Consider the following 19,083-nt stretch of genomic DNA (forward strand, 5'->3'; position numbering starts at 1 on the left):
AAGCCTACGGAGAATCTCTCCTCAGGAGAAGAATTTTTGAACGACGAAAGGCAAGGAAAAAAAAAAAAAAAAAGACAATATAGATAAAAAATACGAGGTGAAAGGTGACAAGCGAGCAAAATCACTCTCTAATAATCACATTTGGGGGGAAGAAACCCAAGTTTAATTTCCCTTCTGAAAAAAGAAAAGTCGTTTTAGAATTCATGCTGTCTTTAGTCGTCGAAGTTCCCCCGCCGCCAGTGGAATCACTGCACCTCTTTCCAGAAGTCTCGCAGAGGACTTTGCCCTTCTTTTCCCGGCCTTCCTTGGAGGCTCCGAGTTCCCCTTCCGGCTATAAAGCCGAGGGGGCGCCCTGCTCGGGAAAGCGCCTGGCTTTTCCTCTCCCCTGGCCTTCGCAGCGCCGGCCCGCGGCCGGGCGGGCCTGCTCCCACCCCGGCAGGAGGCGCGCTCTCCGCCGCGAGCCGGCCCCTCGGACCCGCAGCCCCGGCGCCGACGGGCGAGCGCGCCGCGGGGCCTTGTGGGGCGCGTGGCCAGGCCCTCCCCGCCTGCTGCCAGAGGGCGGAAGCGGGCGCCAGGCGGCGTTCTCACTGCGGCCGGGGAGCCGCCGCCCGGGAATGGCGCACAGCTCTCGCCCCCGCGCCCCTCTCCCCGCCTGCACCGGCTCCCCGCCGGGGGTGCCCTCCCTCCTCTGCGGGAGCCCAGCAGGTAGGTGGCGAGGCGCCCCTCACCCCTGGCGCGTGGCGTGGGTTCCCACCCGAGTTCGCGCTGTTGACAGAGCCGCGCGGAGCTCCGCACATCCCGTGGGCGTCTCTCTCTACCTAGTCAAGTCGATCGCCTGTGCGCTGGAGCTTCTGGAGTTAGACTCAGGCCTGGGCCCCCAACTTGGTGGGTGTCTGGGGTGTGTTCCAGCTTCCGGGCGGGCTCGAGCCTGGCTTGACCACCAAGATGGCTCCTTCCTGGGGAAGGAGAGGCTTGTGCTTGGAGACCATTGGTGGGTCGTTTAAGGAGCCCCCATGGTATTGGAGGAACCGTGTAAAGTGCCGGAGGTGTCAAAGCTGGGACACTCGTGGCCTCTTCGCTCAAGGACCTCGCAGGCCTGGGCTAGAGATGGACGTAGAGATAGGAGACATTCGCGGACCGGGTGGGATTGCAGTAGGAGGTTCAGATAAAATGCTGTGGGACAGAGAGGCTTTCTGGAGACGATGGCACCTTAACGGAAGCCTAAGTACCAGGTATTTGGGAAATAGGGGCAAAAGTGGGGACTCTATTACAGATGAAACGGAGGGTAAGAGTAAAGGCAAGAAGCATGGAGAAAACGATGTTTTAGTGTAACTACAATGTCGAAAGTGGCGGGAAATAAGGTGGGAAAGTGGTTTGTACCGAATTTTGAAAGGCTTTTTATTATGGAAGTGCAGAAACACATTTTGGACTTGGGTTCCATCAGGATCCGTAGCTTATAAAGACACCGTTGTTTAATATTCACAAAATGCTCATAATGTAGAAAAAACCCAGGATAACATAGACTGTGTTCATGAGCGGGATGTATTTTTCAAGAGCAATATTTGTGTCTAATTACACACACATTGATGACTTTCTTGGGATTGTTTGCATTGCCTTTTTTCTACTTAAAATCGAGAGATTTACAGTGTATCATGTGGTTGCAATGAGACGCAGTCACTTGGCAGAGAATTGTGTGTTGTTATCTACCATTCTACTTGTTTTTATTTGTGAAGACTTACTGCTTTAGAAGGGTTTTAGATCAAGTGCAATAAAGAGCCTTTGTAATTTGGAAGATGCATAATCCGGATGACTTTCAGAGCAGGGAAATAGACCACAGATGACAAAATTCAGAGGTAAAATTTGGGAATGAAGGTCAGGAGCACAAATTGATGACTCTAAGTAAGGGTTTTATTCTTTTTTTCTTGGGTGATGGTGGGAATACCAGTATTTGGAACCAGCTTTCCAAACCCGGTATTTTGGAGGCCTTGTTAAGATTTAGAAAACGTTACCTTAAATATGTTTTGACATATGTAAAGATGTTACAAGCCCACTGGATATTGTGGTGAAGGTCAGACTGAATACTTTAACTCTTTCGTGGGGCCTGTGTATGTCATATATACATTAATCTCTGCTGTCCAAAGGCACTTGAAGCTGAGCGTCAGAGTCACAACTTAATAGAACCAGTTAAATTACTTTGGAGCATTATTGAGGTGAACATATGACTTCACTGTGCAGAATGGATTGGAGGGAGCTGAGAGGTCCGGCAGCAGCCTGATGCGGTCATAAAGACAAGAGGGGTTACTGGTTTGAGGGAAAAAGTAGACACGTTTTTAGATATATCGGGTTATAGAATTGACAAGGTTTGGTATAGAAGGAGAATCAGGGGAATAGTGGCACTAAAGTCAGAGAGCAAAGCGTTTTAAAAATAGAGGTGTGGTCTTAGGGTCAGGTCTGCAGAGAAGTGGAATGAGAATTTATAAGTAGGCATCAGGTTTGGCCACTGTGATGATGTCATTTTCAGCCTTAGTAACAACAGCTAGGTGGGGTGGGGGTGATGGGATAGCTTTTTTTTTCCTTCTTTTTTACAGCTGGGAGCAATCTGAGCATGATTATATATTGAGAGATAGAAGTCAGGACAGAAGAAGAGATTGAAAGAGCAGAGAAGAGATGGTGGAGGGTGAAGCCACCAGGAGCTGGTGTGCAATTCGCACATATCCCTAGAGCCTAGCTCAGGGTCTGTAAGGACAGGAGACATTGGCCGTTAGTCTTGAGGAGCATGTCACAGGACGACCAGGTGTTCTTATATGCTAGCAGAGTGCCTAGGATCCAGCTTGCTTACCCATCCATTCATTCGTCAGGTCAGCCAGCTAATGTTTTTTTCAGTGCTCATCATGTGTTCACGGTAGCGATTTCTGCTCTGCACAGGCAGGTCATGAGCTCAGCGGAACTCACTTGCCCCTGAGGGCCATTGACATCAAACGACCAATGAAGTGAGGAATTACCCAGCTGCAATTGCGATGCAAGATTATGGAATGTGAAGAGCATACGTATTAAAGGGAACTGATGTGGTCTAAGGGTATCAAGGAAGCCGTTTTGAAGGTAGAATGCTTAAGCTGGTACCTAGCAGAAACCCCCTGGTTACCAGATCAGCCATGCCTTCCCCATGCTGCCTCCTGTAATCATCTTATTCTCGGTTCTTGGTTCACTGGTGGGCTCAGTCTCCCTTCTCTTGACACTTGAAATGTACGTTATCAGTGGGTTAGCAGGTGGGAAAACTTTCAGGAACCAAGGCTTGGCAAGGATCTTTCTCAAGCCAACTATTGCTTCGTTATAGTGACTAAAATATGAACTAAATGTTCATTTAATTTTATTCATGCTACATTGATTCCCATTAGGGGATGAAAAGGGTTTTGGGACTGAGCCTCTTAACATCCTTTGGAGGGACCACAACAAGCGCAGATCCTGTCACTTCTTAGGAATTTTTGGTAACAGCCAATGAAAGCTAGTTTTTTGTTTTTTTTCTTACATCTACAATTTTAATGCTCTCTGGGTCAAGTGATTGGGGAATAAGCATCCACTCATGTTTCTCTCTGCAGGGAAGTGAAGGTACTATTGCTGCTGTGATCTTGCCTTTATATAGCACTTGAGTGTTGGCTAAGTGCTTTTACAATCAATTTTATTGTTCAATTTAAAAGAGAGCCTAAAATCACCCCTGTTAAATTTTGTTTGGTGTGATTCAGGGGAAAGGATCTTTGTAAAACTGGGCCTTCCATGATGTGGAAGAACTCTGATCAATCAAAAGACTAGATGTAACGTAAGAGAATGTGAGCATTATCTGAAGAAGGCTAGCTGTTAATAGAAGACATTAGCCACATGACACTCTTTTGTTATTTGCCTTTATAATGAAAGAAGAAAAAAATAAAAGAAACAAAACTTGCAACAATAGAAATGCAACCCTGCAGGAAGCCAAACCCCCTCATGATGGCTTGGTTTGTAACTAGGGCCCCCAGGGATGTTTTATGAGTGACAGTATGTATCCTTTAATATGTTTGTCCTTAAAGCATTAGGTTTTATTTAAAGCAAGTGTTGGCAAACTTTTTTTGTACAGGACCAGTTAGTAATATATCAGGCTTTGCAATCTACCTGTAGCAACTCTGAGGTTGTAACACTAAAGCAGCAATAGACAACACATAGGCTAATGGACATGGCTGTTTCAATAAAACATGGTTGACGGAAGCAAGGCCACCCAGATTTGACCTGTGGGCCATAGTTTGCCAACGTCTGATCCATAGCACTTACGAGATTCCTTTACTGAACAGAGGGTGTTGTAGATTGGAATGATTGATAGTCAGCTGAAAGCTCTAAGAAGGCAGTGATGGACTTTTCTGGTTGACTGTTGTGTCCCCAGGTCTAGCACAGCACCTGACAGATAGGAGATCATTAAACATATGTGATGAATAAAGGAATGAGTAGCAAGGATGTCAGATGGAAAACTACCCAACTAAGGTAGGCTAGATGGTTCTGTATTCAGATTTTCAGGTCCTGTAACATGTATTCTATGGCACTACCAATTTTGGGTAGAGCAAATATATTGCAGTTGAGTGCTTAGTTCAGAAAACAAATCCACGGGGGCGGGGATGCCTGAAGAATGAAAAAGAGCCAGCGCTATAAAAGCATCCTTTTATAATAAAGAACACAGGTCTGTGACTCCCCACCGGTAAAAATGCATGTTGTTCTCTTTGGGAGGGACCTGAGAGAGAAGGCAGTCCGGCCTCTTCCCCAGTCCAGGGCTTTCATGTCTGCTCTGTTTCCTGTGGCTTTGCTGGCATTTGTGCTGGATACCTTCTGTTTGGCCTTCCAGATCTCCTCCCCGCCCCTCCACCCTGCAGGTGCACACCAGCCCCTGATCCCTCTACTGTCATGAGGATGGTCCTAGGATGGAAGGTCACAGCCCCTGCCAGGTGGTCCTGCCCTCACTGTGCTGTCTCTCCCCGTTCTGGTAACTGCTCCCTCCTCCCTCTCTTCCCTTCAGGCCCTGGGGAAGTGAAGGATACCCCTGGCCCACTGCTGTTATTTCTGGCCTTTAGCACATTGGGCTACCCCCTTATGTTGCCCACGCCTTTAGAAATTGTCTCTTTTATTAGCCTTTCATCATATTACCCCCACGGAGGTACCATTAGCTTTCTGCCTGGACCCTGTTGGGTATAGCGTCCTTAACACTTTTTTCAAAGGCACCTATTGTATGTCACTGTCACTGAATGACTTTTAAGTCCCCCAAGGTCAGTGACTGTGGCTTCTATTTCTTATAATCACAAGATCTCAGGGTGAAAGCCGTCCTGGAAGGTGATCCATTTAACTTTTCTGTTTTTCAGAGTTTGGGTGCGTTCTGCCTCATCCCTGTCATCTCTCTCTGTGCTTGAATACCTTCCACAACAGGGAACTCACTCCTCCTAAAGCTCTCTCACACATCTTTAGACACATCTGACTAATAGAATATGTATACACAACTTCCAGCCCCTGCCCTTGTCCTGTTCCTTGGGCTTTCATGGAACGAGTCCAATTTACATTTCACTCCTCTGTTCTTCAGACAGCAGGTTTCGAGTTCCTTTTCCAGCTCTATCTGTTTAAAAGCAGGGTGCCTAGAACAGAATCTCTTTTCTCGTGTGTCGTCTGATCATGCTGAGTGAGCATGAACATGATAATTTTATCTGGAAGGCTTACTACCTCCAGTGATTATGAGAAGATCTACATTTCCTCTTTCCTTGCTTGGAAATATAAGGGGAACAGATCCGACCCCCCTGTACATGCCCCACGTCTGCTGATTTAAGTACCACATGTCATATGAACTTTGATGTCTTTGATGAAGGCTTAATTTTGTCCCTATTATTAGATTTATCTATACTTACAGGTTATCTATCAAGAGAGTAAAGTTGTTTATAAATTATAGATTTTAGAGGGCTGTGTCTACTATTCCGTTTTCTTTTGCTTTTCCTCAGATGTCAAATGTACCTTAATTATCCTTTAATTGCTTTGGAGGCAGTATTTAAAGTATTTTGCCTAACTTTTTATTTAGGTTTCAAATCTGAACAGCAGATATCAGCAGACTCATAGATTTTTTTAGTATTTTGTTCCTTTTACTTTCTGGACATTTACTGTGTATATGCCCATTACTGTGCCCCTTACATTTTGGAAATATACCAAAATATATTGAAATGCAGTATCTTGGGGTCGATAATCAAATTGACTTTAAGGAAATGTTCTGAAGTAGGTTCTTAAGTGTATCATTCATTTAAGTCAATTTTTATAATGAAAATCCAGTTTATTTTTTAACTGGCCTCCAAAATATCTGTCAGCTTCTTTAATTCTTCCTTCTGATTTATTCAGTGAGCTTATTCCCCATTTTGTTTTTGATTAGGTGGCTTTCACCTTGGCAGAACTCTGGAAAATAAATCCTTTTGTATTTAATGTATGCTTTGGTTTAATTTGGATGAATAAAAGAATGAAAACAACCCACTAGAAAGTAATTTTGATTGTTGGAGAGAGAGATGTGACTTTCTTAATCTTTAATAATTTCTAGGAAATATATTTCAGAGGCTGCTTGCTGATGGCCCCTTTTCCCACGCCTTCCTTCTACTTTCATGAATAGCTTTTTCTTGCAAGATTAAAAAGCAAAACAAAACATACTTATGATTCCTTACAAGCCCCCCCCCCAAATGGGTTTGTAATTGCTGATTGTTTATGACCCATTTATTTTTATCTCTTGCAACAATGGTAAGAGAAACTTACTTTCTTTCTCTTCTAAACTGTTTTATACTTTATCCAAAGTTGTTATGCATTAGTTGGTATTTTATTTATTTTCTTATTTATTGGCCTGCCCCAGAAAGAAAGCTCCTGAGGGAAGGGACATCCTTATTTCCAATGCCTGGCATAACCGATAAATGGTGTTATATGTTAGTTGGAAGAATATAAGTTTCTCATGCCAATCTGCCTTTTTATGACAGTGCACAAAATGCTTATATAGTTCTCAAAAGGTTGCTGCTTTCTAAAAAATTACTTTTTTAATAAATATGGCTCGTAAAGCATCCACTCTTATAAGATTGTCTTGTCTTTTAACTAAAAAAAATTTATCCACCATCCATCATTCATCTATTTATTTGACAGTTACTAAGCACTATTTCATCTATATAATGAACAGATTTTTAAAATTGCATATATTACCAACAAATTCTTCATCAAAATCAGTTTCCCCAAACCAAAATTGTAGTGATTTAAAAAGTGCTGCATGCACACAGGCAAGTAATTACAGCATCGTTGCGGATAGCAAATGAAGCAATGTTTCAGCTCAAAGACCCTGAAGGTACATTTCATACTAGGTTGCTGATGTAAAAATCTTTAGTGATAAATAATAGACAATTTCCCACTTTCCCAGCATGTGACTACTGCATAAGATCACTGAGAAAGGCACTGATTCAAACTACTTGACAGGAAGCTGGCTTCTTTAATTATTAATGTGCTTACCTCCTTTTCATCACTCATTGTTAAAAAGTGAAGGCTCAGTAAAGAATTAAGGAAACAGCTTCCGAGAATAGTTCCAGTGGTCTGAGTAAATATTTTATCAACGTTATTTTGTATGTTTTCTAGTTTCCAGTAATTTTAGTATGAGTTTCTGATTGAAGTCCATCACATTGCTGGCCTAATACTGGAGTCATATTCAAGTATCCCCTCGCTTTGTCTCCCTCTTTCCAATCTGACAGTAAGCCCTACCATGTCACAAACATCTTTCAGGGCATGTCGTATTCTGTGTGCACACTTTAGTGTCCTGGCCTGCCTCTCCTTCCATCCCTTCTTCCCTGCGGGGCGTCAACAGTCCCTAAGTCCTTCCTACCCAGGAAAATTCTCTTCCAGAAACATCACTGGGACCACTGCACTCATCCACTCAGATAGGTTGAGTAACCTATCTGAGGTCACACAGCTAGTACAGGACAGAGCTAGGAAGCCTGGCTCCTGAACCTGCTCTCCTATTCCCTGTGTTATCCTTGCCTCTCGAAGACATACTTGAAATTATTTCTGATGGGGTGTTTTGGAGTTGATTAATATGCCGTGTTGCTCTTTCCTGTCTCACTGGGCTGTCTTTGGGGGTAAAAATCCCTTATCTAGCAGTGCTTGTGGAGTTAGTGGGCCTGTCAGTGCGTGCGTGTGTGTGTGTGTGTATGTGCTGCTGTGGTGATAAGCTAAGATGCATGTGAAGGTAGACGCAAGAACACAGGGCAGTTCAGGGAGGCCCAGTCCTATCCAGAACTGTGTTGTAGAAAGAATGCATGCCGAGAGAGAAATATTAAAAAGTCCAGTTCTACCATTTGTTAACCGGATATCCTTGAGAAAGCTACCCTGTGAACTTCAGTTTCCTTAGCTCCAAAAAGTGACACTAAATTCTACATCACAGAATTATTGTTTTAAATTTTATTGAAGTATAGTTGATTTACAATGTTGTGTTAATTTCTGCTATACAGCAAAGCGATTCAGTTATACATATATTCTTTTCCATTATGGTTTATCAGAGGATATCGAATATAGTTCCCTGTGCTATACAGTAGGACCTTGTTATTTATGCAATCACAGAATTATTAACTGAGGTCGTTACACAAGGTACTGGCTGTAAAGTGAATGTGTGGTGTCTGGTGTGCAGAGGTGTCCAAGAGGTGTTTATATTTCCCTCTGAGGCTTCATGCTCCAGCCTTCATGCTTCATGCTTCCGCATGCTTCATGCTTCCTTCATGCTTCATGCTCCAGGCTCAAGGCTTTCTCCCCTCGGCTGACATCTTTTCCTTTGTCCATATATCCAGGCAGGCCCTCAATTCCGTGTAGCTAAGTCTCCTGAACTTCTCCTGTCTTAGCTCTCCTTTCTGTGAACTGTTCCACTTCTAACCCTTTCTGTAGTTATTCACGTACAGCGTGGCTTGATCTTCCCCCCGAGCCCAGCGCTGGAAATAATAGATGAGGGCAGAGTCCACGTGTCTGATGAGCTCACTCTCTGTTCTAGTAGGGGAGCGGGACCCCCAGATGGCTACTGATCCTACCTTGTGGTAAGAACAAGTTTCTGTGTTTCCAGAGCGCTGTGGAAATGCAGGTAAAGGAGCAGAGGGTAGCCCAGGGTGAGGAAGGAAGGAGGGGTGAATCCAGAGGACTTCAGACCAGGCAGCTGAAAAAGGCAGTGAAGGGTGAGCGGAGAGTCTGCAGCCAGCGGCTTGGGGACGGACGTTTCTGTCCAAGAGTGAACATCATGGATCACAGAAGAGGCTCACAGTCGTGAGAATGGTGTGTTGCTCTGTGGCTAGATTGCCCACGGGCATTGGAGATAAGTCAGGATTTTGGTTCTCAGCAGAATCAGTTGTGCAACTAGAGATCTAGCTTAAAAGCAACTTTGGAAGAAAGATTTTAATTGTTTTTCCATTATGTCCATCTGAGCCATCGCTGAGACCTGACAGTTCAACAACTTAATACCATCTTGGGTGACATTAAGAGAAAGGTTCAAGGGTTGTAACTGATTACGTTCATCGCGGAATTGGAGGTTTAGTGCTGGGTGTCACTGAAAAGGGATTTTGACAAATCAAAGAACAGCCAGAAGAGGCTGCCAGAATGAAAAGAGGCTAAATATTATGATGTTATGAGAGAGGGTCCGGGGGATTTTATAAGGGGAGACAGTGATTGCTCACTTCAGATTCTTGAAGGGTGATTTGGGAAAGTGGACTTTATATTATTTTGCTTTAAGGGTGGACCTGGGATTAATATAAGCAGACATTATAGAGTGTCTGGCAGGAATTTCTAAGAACTGATGGTTAGGTAACCACATTTGCAATATGGTATTGTCCGTGGAGACTGGGTTGGATTCCTGACGCTGTCACTGGGTGACAGTCTGCATCATCCCTTCTGACACCAAGCTCTTAAGAGTCCAGGGCATAGATTCAAGAGAGTTTTGGTGCTAAATGCATTTATTAATATAGATTATCTGTGCCCAAATATGCTAATTTAATGTGCCCACATGGCAGACAATACAGAAAAATGAAAGGTTTTAGAGTCAGATTGTATCTTCATTTCTTCCTGTGTGGCTTTGAGCAAGTTACTCCCTGAGCCCCTGTTTGCATACTGATAGAGCAGGAATAACAGCAGTTATGTCAGAGGGAGGATCAGTATGACGGTGGATATACATCCATACATACCCTGTTGTATCATACACATACTATCATTGGAAGCATTCTTTTTCTTTCTGTAACGTATCATGCTATGACTTTCTAAAAGCATTGAGTACCCTAGTGAAGAAATAAAACATTGCCTGAGTTTTTCCTAAAGTGGAGGCTTCCTTTTATCAATCAGGTCCATTCTTGAATGTTTTTTCAATGAATAGTAAATGTGAGTTTATCCGGAATGACAAAAGAGTGATGGCAAATTAATCTAAAATTATAACTCACTCTCTGCCATCTGGAAGCATCTCTAGATTCTAGCATATAGATGCAACATTCTAGGGTTATTTCTTCTTCATTTTCTATTAATAAAGACACATATGCCTAAAATACTTGACCCTGATAAGAAATATCTGGAATCATTTTGCTTATTAAGAAGTAATTTAAAAGTAACTGTGGGCTTGCTAGTTTATAATTTCAAAATAGAAAGCACGTGTAAGAGTGTGTGTGTGCGTATCTGTGTGTACACACACACTGGTACACTCACATATTTGCATATAAATGCATATTAAATACAGGTGCAGGTTGTTAGATATTCTTTCTTATGCTAAAATACCGAATTTTTTATAGTTGTTTCAATTGAGAAAATGTTGATGTTTTCTTTCATAAGTTTTAAATTGGCACCTCAGATGTTTAAAAGATGAATGTTTCTGCATATTTCCTGGTACTTAAAAGAGGTCTAATATGAAATGATTATGCTAAGAAGCTGACTGTTTAAATGTTTATTATAACTATTATGGTTAGTATCATCATGCTGTAACAATTCAGCTTTGGACATTGAACTCTTCTTGCCACTGAATATGAGTAAAAACAGAAGTAGAAAAACAAATTTATACACATTATATACATATTTATTTATTTTTTATACACATGCTCCCAAATATACATGTCTTTATAAGCTAAACTTTACTGACCTTTGATTGTGTGCCAGGCCCTGTGTTAAGTCCTTTACATGGATTATCTCATTTAATTCTCACAACAACCGCTGTGAAGTAGCTTCTATTATTTGCTTCCTTTTTCAGATAAGCAAACCGAGGCTGATAGAGGTTAAGTGTACAAAGCTTATAAGTGGTGGAGACTGGATTTTAACCAAGCTGTCTGACTTCACAGCTAGAACTTCTCATTGCCACACTGCACTGCGCAGGTGCTTGTATAATCACAGACTCAGAATTGGAAAAGCCATCGGTCATTAGCCTTCACATCAGTGCTAAAACCTGTCTACATCTCAGGCAGGTGGCCGTTCAGCCTCTGCTTGAGTAGCTCCTGTAATTGGAGCTTCATAACTTCACAAGCCAACCCATTCCATCGTTGGACAGCTCCTACCACTAGATCTCTTATTCATCTAATTATTGGAAGTTTGTCTTCCTGTAATTTCCAGGGATTGGGCCTAGTTCTGCCTTCCGGGGAGGTGCTGAGCACCTCTCTCTCCTCTTCTGTCTGGCAGCCCTTCCGTTGCTGTGCTTCTCCGAGGCGTCTTTCTTCCGTTCCACTTGCTGTTCCCTGGAGCCCTCACCACGACAGTCGCTCTTTCTGACATTCTAGTTTAATCGGTCGTTTCTGACAAGTTGTAGTAACGGAATTGGACACGGTGGAAAAACTGTGAGCAGTGGAAAAGCTTCTGCCCTGAGCTGTAACCCCTGGGTTAAGGTGTCAGCACTGCTGCTTCCTGTGTGCCCTCGGGCAGGAGGTGACATAGCCGAGCCTCAGACCCTGATGTAACACCGGCATGATAACGGCCCTAAAATACAGCGTTATTACGGGGGTCAAGTAAGCTGGTGCTGGGGAGAGTGCTCTGTGTACCCAGCCCCTGCCTCTCCTCGGCCCCCCTCTTTCACGCTCTCTGCTCTCTGTGTCAGCATGACTTGCTCCCTCACCAGTCATCTGCTAATTGAGGACTTATCTTAACGGCTGTGTTTTAAATGGCAACTAATCCCTTACCTTCTCTCTCCATCTTGCCTGCATTAGTTTTCTCAGCTGTGTTTATGACAATTCAATGTACATCTATTTTACATGTATTTATTTTGTGACTCCCCCAACCGGAATGTAAAAAATGTGAGCTCAAGAATGCATCTGTTTTCATCACTGCTATATATTCTCTGGACAGAGCAGGTCATAAAAAATACTCGGTGAATAAATGAATGAATTACCATCATGTTTATGTTTCTCATGTGGTCTTACCATCAAAAAGCCCAGTGAGGTGCTTCTCAGTTTTTTTTTTAACAGAACAAAAGTACAGCTGGCAAATTTATTAATTGCTCTTCTAATATTTCAGTTTCATAAGTTAATTTGTCAGTTGATTTCCTTGTGCTTCGAGGGTATTTCCTCACAGAACAGTTACCTGAGCTGGACTCCTGGAGTGAAATATTAAAATTCTCAACTTAAAACATGTTACTGAAAATGAAGAAAATGTAGTTAATCACTGGCTTCAGTTTCTAATGACTCAAGGTCACAGTTTGATGGGTAAATGCATACAAATTTTTATTTTAAAGTAACAACAGATCATTCAGTTTTCTCTTTATATGTTCACTGTAGCTACTCATCATCCCAGTTTCTGACTGACAGTGTATCTTACAGCTGCCACTTGTTGGCTGTTTCTGTGTTAATATGGTTTTTGGAGTTACTGGATGCAGGGGAATTAACAGGGCAAGGGAGGCAGAAATGCAAACGCATTTAGATCCTACAAATGGGAGATTAAGTGGGACCAGAAGGGTGCTGAGGTCTTAGCTTGCCTTCCTGCATGAACAGAGTCTAGAAACATGTTTTCTGCCTAGATAGAGTTCTCGGGGTTGGGTTGGGAAAACTTCATTCATCTACGTGAAGGAGGTGGTGGGCTTATGGTAACTGGGAGTGCCAGGAGTGCCCCATTTCCAGACTGATGACTGTCTTTGGTGGTTTAAAGACTTGCACATTGCACTAGCTGGCTGGTTGTCCTGGACGAAACGTCTGATTGTAGCAGGTGATCTTACTCCTGGCAGACTGAAGAGGGAAGAATTAATGCACAGAAAAAAAAAAAAAAAAGTCTTGGGGTACAGGGAAACAAAAATAAAAAGATCCACTTTCCTTTCCCCAGAGAGTTGACTCTAGAGCTGTGAATTATTGACACACGCTTTTTTGTTGTTGAATGTTTGCCTGTCTACCCAGATCAAATAATGCTGTCAGCAGTTAGTGTTGGGTCAAACTGTCCTGAATTTAAAGCTGCAGAATAATGTTTGGTCAGACTGCCTGAAAAATCCTACAGCTGCTTATTTAAGCTAATTTTTAATTTGCTCTATAGTGTATTTTAATCACTGAGGAGCTTTCAGCAGAATGCTATAAATCTATCATTGCTAAGTACCAAACGTTGCAAATATACTTGGCATGGGAGAATAATGACCAAATGAACAAGTTGTTTATTTACATTCTGTTTTAAATGGGAAGGGGGGGTGTGTTATAGAAGAATCTGTATTGTACTAAATGCATGAAGATGTCTTTATGATTTTATAAAGGATATTGAAATTAAACAAAATTAATATATCATGGATACAAGGTCAGTATGAACTTTTATTAATAGCAGCAATCATGGTAGAAGCTTTTGTTACGTAAATGAATACCCCTGTCTAGGGAAGTGAACATTTGGTCACAGAATTGAATAATTGTTTTTCTAGTTACACCAGAACTGCATTTGGATTCATGCTTATTAATTGGGTGTCAAGGAAGACGTTGATCAATGTAATGGTTAAACTGATAAAATTGGGTAGGAGAGCACAACATTAGGAATTATGTGGTTCCAAGACTCATTTCTTTCCTCCACATAAATCGTGGTGTAGTAGCATAGCTGTAATAATAGTACTAGTACTAGTAGTGATAAAAATAACTAACAACTCTTTGAGTCCTACCATGCCATGAGTGCCAGATACTACTGTATGTGCTTTTCAACCATGATTTACTTTAGTCTTTAAAACAGTCTTATGAGAATGTTACTAATATATTTTTCATTTTATGGATGAAGCGAGATGTAGAAATTACTCTGTCATTCAGCTGGCAAAGGGCAAATGCAAATCCTCTGTTTTGACATCTGGCTCTTAGTCCCTCTGCTGTATAATTCATCTGAGAAAATGTGTACCTACTTATTTGGACCCTCTTGCGGGTGTTGGTGGAGGAGTGAAGAAAGGGAAGGAGACATAGCCCGTGATCCCCAAGGAACTTAATCCTACCAGAGAGAAAAGACGAGCAGATGGTTATTGATTAAGAGCCAGAATCAGTGGTTCAGGTGATGAGTGCTCCAACAACTGTTAAGAAAAGAAAAAATGACTATGGGCTGAATTGATTAGGGAAGACTTCCTGGAAGAGGTGGACTTTGGCTTATCCCTTATTAAGTGCTGAATAAGCTTTTTGCCACAGCATATTGCATCCTTTAGTGTTCAGATTCTGATAAGAATTTTATGAACTGCACCCTAACAAATTATAGCCTTGTTTATCTTTAAACGGGTTTTGGACACTTTTAAAAAATAGCTCAAATATGTGTATACTTTCGATGTAGTTCATTTCTGAAAATTGATATAACTTATTGCTTGTGCCTTCTAAAAGTGGAAGCAGACAATATTAGCTTATTAATGGTGTCTTCTGTATAGATGTGGAAGAAACAGAGTTCAGAGAGGTGTTTAGGAAGAACTGAAAGGTAGTATTCTGCTGCAAGAGAGAACAATGCTTTACGAAGACAACTTTCCATGTTTTGTGGTGACACCCACAGCAGATGCTTCCTTCTTTTAGCAGTTGTGTTGGTCTTGACTATGTTAACTACATGAATTCTTTATTCAGATCTCACCTTTGAACCATTGTTTTTAACTCACATATAAGATCATTCAATCATTCCAACAGAAAATAATCTTTAAAATACATATGTGCTATAACATTTTAAGACATACAAAAAAACATAAAGAATAATACAACAAATACCAGTGTACTCAACTTCCAGCTTACAAAACTAGATCTTTGCAAGGCAGAAAAAAACCCTTCCTCTTTCTGATTTCACCTTCCCCTGCAGGAGTAATCATAGTTCTAAATTTGGAATGTATCACCCCATGCATTTCTTTGTATTTTTCCTACATATGGTTATATTTCTAAGCAATATATAGTACTCTTTATATTAAATAATTATATTAAGTTATATGCATTTTTAATTCTTATTTTTTCTTTTAACTATGAAATCATTCATTTTGATGTGTATAGCTTTAGTTCATTTGTTTTTTATCGCCTAATAGTATTTGATTGCATTAGTATATCACAATTTATTTAGCTATTTTTCTATTAGCAGATATTTAGTTTGTAATTTTTATTACAAGCAATGAAGTTATAAACAGTTTTGAACATGTCTCTTTGTGTATATATGTTCAAGTCTTTCATATGTTTACAGACCATTTTCTTACCTTTTCTGTGACTTGCTTGTTCATCTCTTTTGCTCATTTTTTCTAATGGATGATCTTTTCTTTATTGATTTATAGACTTTTTTATATGTTATGAATACTTACCCTTTATTGACTATATGTGTTGAAAATATCTTTGCCTAGACTGTGGGCTACCTTTTTGCTTTTTTTTTAATGAACAGACTTACTTTTGATGTAGTAAAATTTGTCATTTTCTCTTTTATCATTTATACCATATGTGTCTAATTTAAGAATTCTTCCATATTGAGGGAAGAAAATTTAATTTAAAAGTAATCCTTAAATGTAAAGATGAAAAGCATGATTTTTTTAAAAAGTCGAAAGTCAAAATTGGCTCAGTGCAGTTTGACATATCTTTTATCAATACCAGTTTACTCAAAACAGAGCCCACCATTATACCATAACTACTGTATATATAAATTTTCTGTCCAAACTCAATAATTCATTTTATAAAATGAGAGCTTAGGGAGGGGAAACCATGGTAAAACCTCAATATTTACAGAATTATCAGTCTATTTATTAATAAAACATTTTTCATTTATAGCAAAGTGTTTATTCACACATGTGCACATTCCTTCCTGTACAGAAAGCTCATAGTAACCATAAGTAATTCAGATGGGCCATTGCTAGCTGTAATGAAGGAAGAAGAAGAGGCTTTGGATATAATTTTGGTGGAGTGACCTTGAAGTGTTTCATTCTTATGGCTGTTCTCGTAGCCTTCTCAAGCTTTTCTACTTACTTGTCATCGTCTTTTTTGATAAGTTTGATCTTAGTTACACAATGATTTAATGCTCAGTGTCCAGAACTCCTGAAATCTTGTCTTTTGTGAAACTGTTCACAAGTGTGAAGTCTTGTAAGGAGAGATGCTCATAAAAACCACTGGTGTATCTCTTGATGTCTCTGAATTTATCTATCATGTCTCAGTTATTTGTTTTATCTCCTTTTTTTTTATCATCAGTCATAAAGTATAGCTACAGTTTACTATGAAATGGTTGTAATTGTTGTAATGATTTACCATTAACAGTAAAAGTTAAACTACTACTGGATTTCAGAAGAGGATGAAAAACCCCAATGAAGCCCTCAGTAAGATTCCCAAATGATCTTGTCGGGCTTTGCCGTAAAGCAGTGATGTAGTTGGATGTTGGCTTCAGTATTCCAGGCATTCTTTTTAGAGACCCATTGAGTATGCGTTTAAGAGCTTTTGGATCGGAGCCAGAGGTTATGATGACCTCATGGATGTAATCTTTTGTGTTCTCTGATTAAGTCTCTTATCAGATTGAATTATGCTTTTCTCTCTCTCCCTGACCCCTTCCCCCGAAGAAAACAGACGTTATTATGAACTTTAAAAAAACAGAGAATACATATAATTCATCTTTGGTCAAATTCTAATACAATTTTGGCCTTGAGTGTTATACACACTCACAATATGTTTGTCGAACTGAATTGCTGTCACCAAGTTGCCCTATACCATACAGAATGGTTATTAGAACACTGACCACATGTTTAGTCTTTGTGGGTAAAAATATAAGATTAATGGCATATGGAATGGCAAATTGTTTGGACTATGGTTAAGACCTTTGCATTACTTTAAACCACTTACCCTAGAAAATTTTATGAGAAATATTATGAGGTTTATCTTGAGATATCAGTTGATTCTGGCAATGTAATGTACAACATGGTGACTATGGTTAAAATTACTGTAGTGTATATTTGAAAGTTGCTAAGAGACACATAGGAAATACTCATTAAATGTTGGCTGTTATCATTTCTTGGGGTGGGAGGAGTAAAGGTCTGCCTAAAGTAAGTTTTTAAGAAGTTGTGTTTTGTGAGATGCGACAGAATCTCACCTACCATTCTCAGTAGTTTAGTCAAGTATGTATTGTTCCAATACAAAGTGGAATTTGGACTTTTTCATGTAACAGAGTACTAGGTACAGCCTCAATGTGGGTGGATATCAACAGCCAAAGCCCCCATAAGAGGCTTGGCACTTGGGGATTTCAGAGGGTGACAGCATGACATATAGAAAAGAGCATGTGCTTTGATATCAGATGGGCTATGAGATTAAGGATGGGTTCTTAAAAACATCTCTGAATTCCAGATTCCTAATCTGTTAAAAAAAAAAATATGGTAGAAAGGAGTGGAAGGTAGAAATATTTTCAGGGTTATTGTGAGATGAACTATGAAACTACCTAAAATATGAGTGCTTTTTATTGTTTGTTTTATTCTTGTTTTGGGGCTGAAAGTCATAACAGTTTTGGAATGGACCATTGCTTGGAGAAAGTATTCATAGACTTTTGAAAGTGGTATTATTCCAGGAATGGAGTTTGGTAGTGATGCTATAAGTGTAGTCCTCAGACCAGCGACATCACTATTACCTGGGGACATGTAAGAAATACAGATTATCAGGCCAACTCCAGACCTATTAAATTGGAAACTCTGGTTGTGGACCCGAGGGATCTGTGTTTTACAAGGCTTCCAGGTGATTCCGAGGCAGCTTCAAGTGTAAGAATTACTGAAATAGGATAAAGGAGAAGGCAGCACCAATTCTGTTATTTTTTGGACTGCTTTGTGTTTGTGGCATTTCCATGGGTTGCCTTTTCTTGACCTTCCTTTATCAGATGTTTTGCCCACAGTGATGGCCACACATGGTCAAAGTGGAGTGCTGCAAGTGGTTATCATTTTTGTCTAACCTTTCTTCATATTCTTCTTTTGAAGGATTTGCCTTTGTTACTTACCATTAAGTGGAAAAACATTGGAACCACTGGACTTTGGATAGTTTGCTTTCACACATGCACAAATAAGTAGCTAACATTTTGAGGGACTCCTTCTGCAGATTTCCAGCGCTTTCTCTCTGTGCAGTTCCCTCCTCTGTGGGACTCTGCCCTGACAGTTCTTGTATCTCTGGCTTCTGAATTCCGACCTCAGTCTGCTCATTTCTCTGAGATATTCGGGCTCTGTTTGGGTTCCAGCTTCTTGCATTGTGGCCTGGAAACTGCCTTCAAGCAAGAAGCTGGTGCAGTGTGGGGTTCACCTTGGTTTTCTTCTCTAGGAAGTTAGAGCCCTGCATGCTTTCTGTCCAGTTTTGTTTTGCTGTCTAGTTGTTTAAGGTGGAGTGTAAATCTGGTCCTTTTAAACTCCATCTTTGCTAGAAACCCCATGTTTTATGGGGGTAAAATTTAAATGGAAAAGATTAAGTGTACCATTGGTGGCTCTGATAAATCAACACACCCGTGTATATCAGCCCCATGAGATATAGAACATTACTGTCACCCTGGAAAATCCCTTCATTATTCTTCTCAGTTAATCCCTTTCCCCATCTCATAGAGAAAACATTATTGTTATTTTTTCCACCATTGATAAGAGTGTTCTAGAACTTCATTTAAATGGAAACTTAGAGTATGTATACTTCTATGTATGTTTTCATT

The 19,083-nt window shown here is 40.7% G+C and overlaps 1 protein-coding gene across 5 annotated transcripts in view; it reads left to right on the forward strand.

The window, feature by feature from the left end:
* Positions 1-517: 517 nt before the first annotated feature.
* MEI4 (meiotic double-stranded break formation protein 4) overlaps positions 518-19,083 on the forward strand; it is a 230,445-nt gene continuing 211,879 nt past the window's right edge. For all 5 annotated transcript variants that reach the window (XR_009702933.1, XR_009702934.1, XM_061207358.1 and 2 more), the window contains exon 1: positions 518-705. Coding sequence is in view for 3 of the 5 variants with exons in the window: in XM_061207358.1 (XP_061063341.1) it covers positions 615-705 (91 nt within the window). In the remaining 2 variants the exon portion in view is untranslated. The remainder of the gene's footprint in view (positions 706-19,083) is intronic.

Source organism: Eubalaena glacialis, chromosome 12 (genome assembly GCF_028564815.1).
Source record: "Eubalaena glacialis isolate mEubGla1 chromosome 12, mEubGla1.1.hap2.+ XY, whole genome shotgun sequence".
Classification (NCBI taxonomy): domain Eukaryota; kingdom Metazoa; phylum Chordata; class Mammalia; order Artiodactyla; family Balaenidae; genus Eubalaena; species Eubalaena glacialis.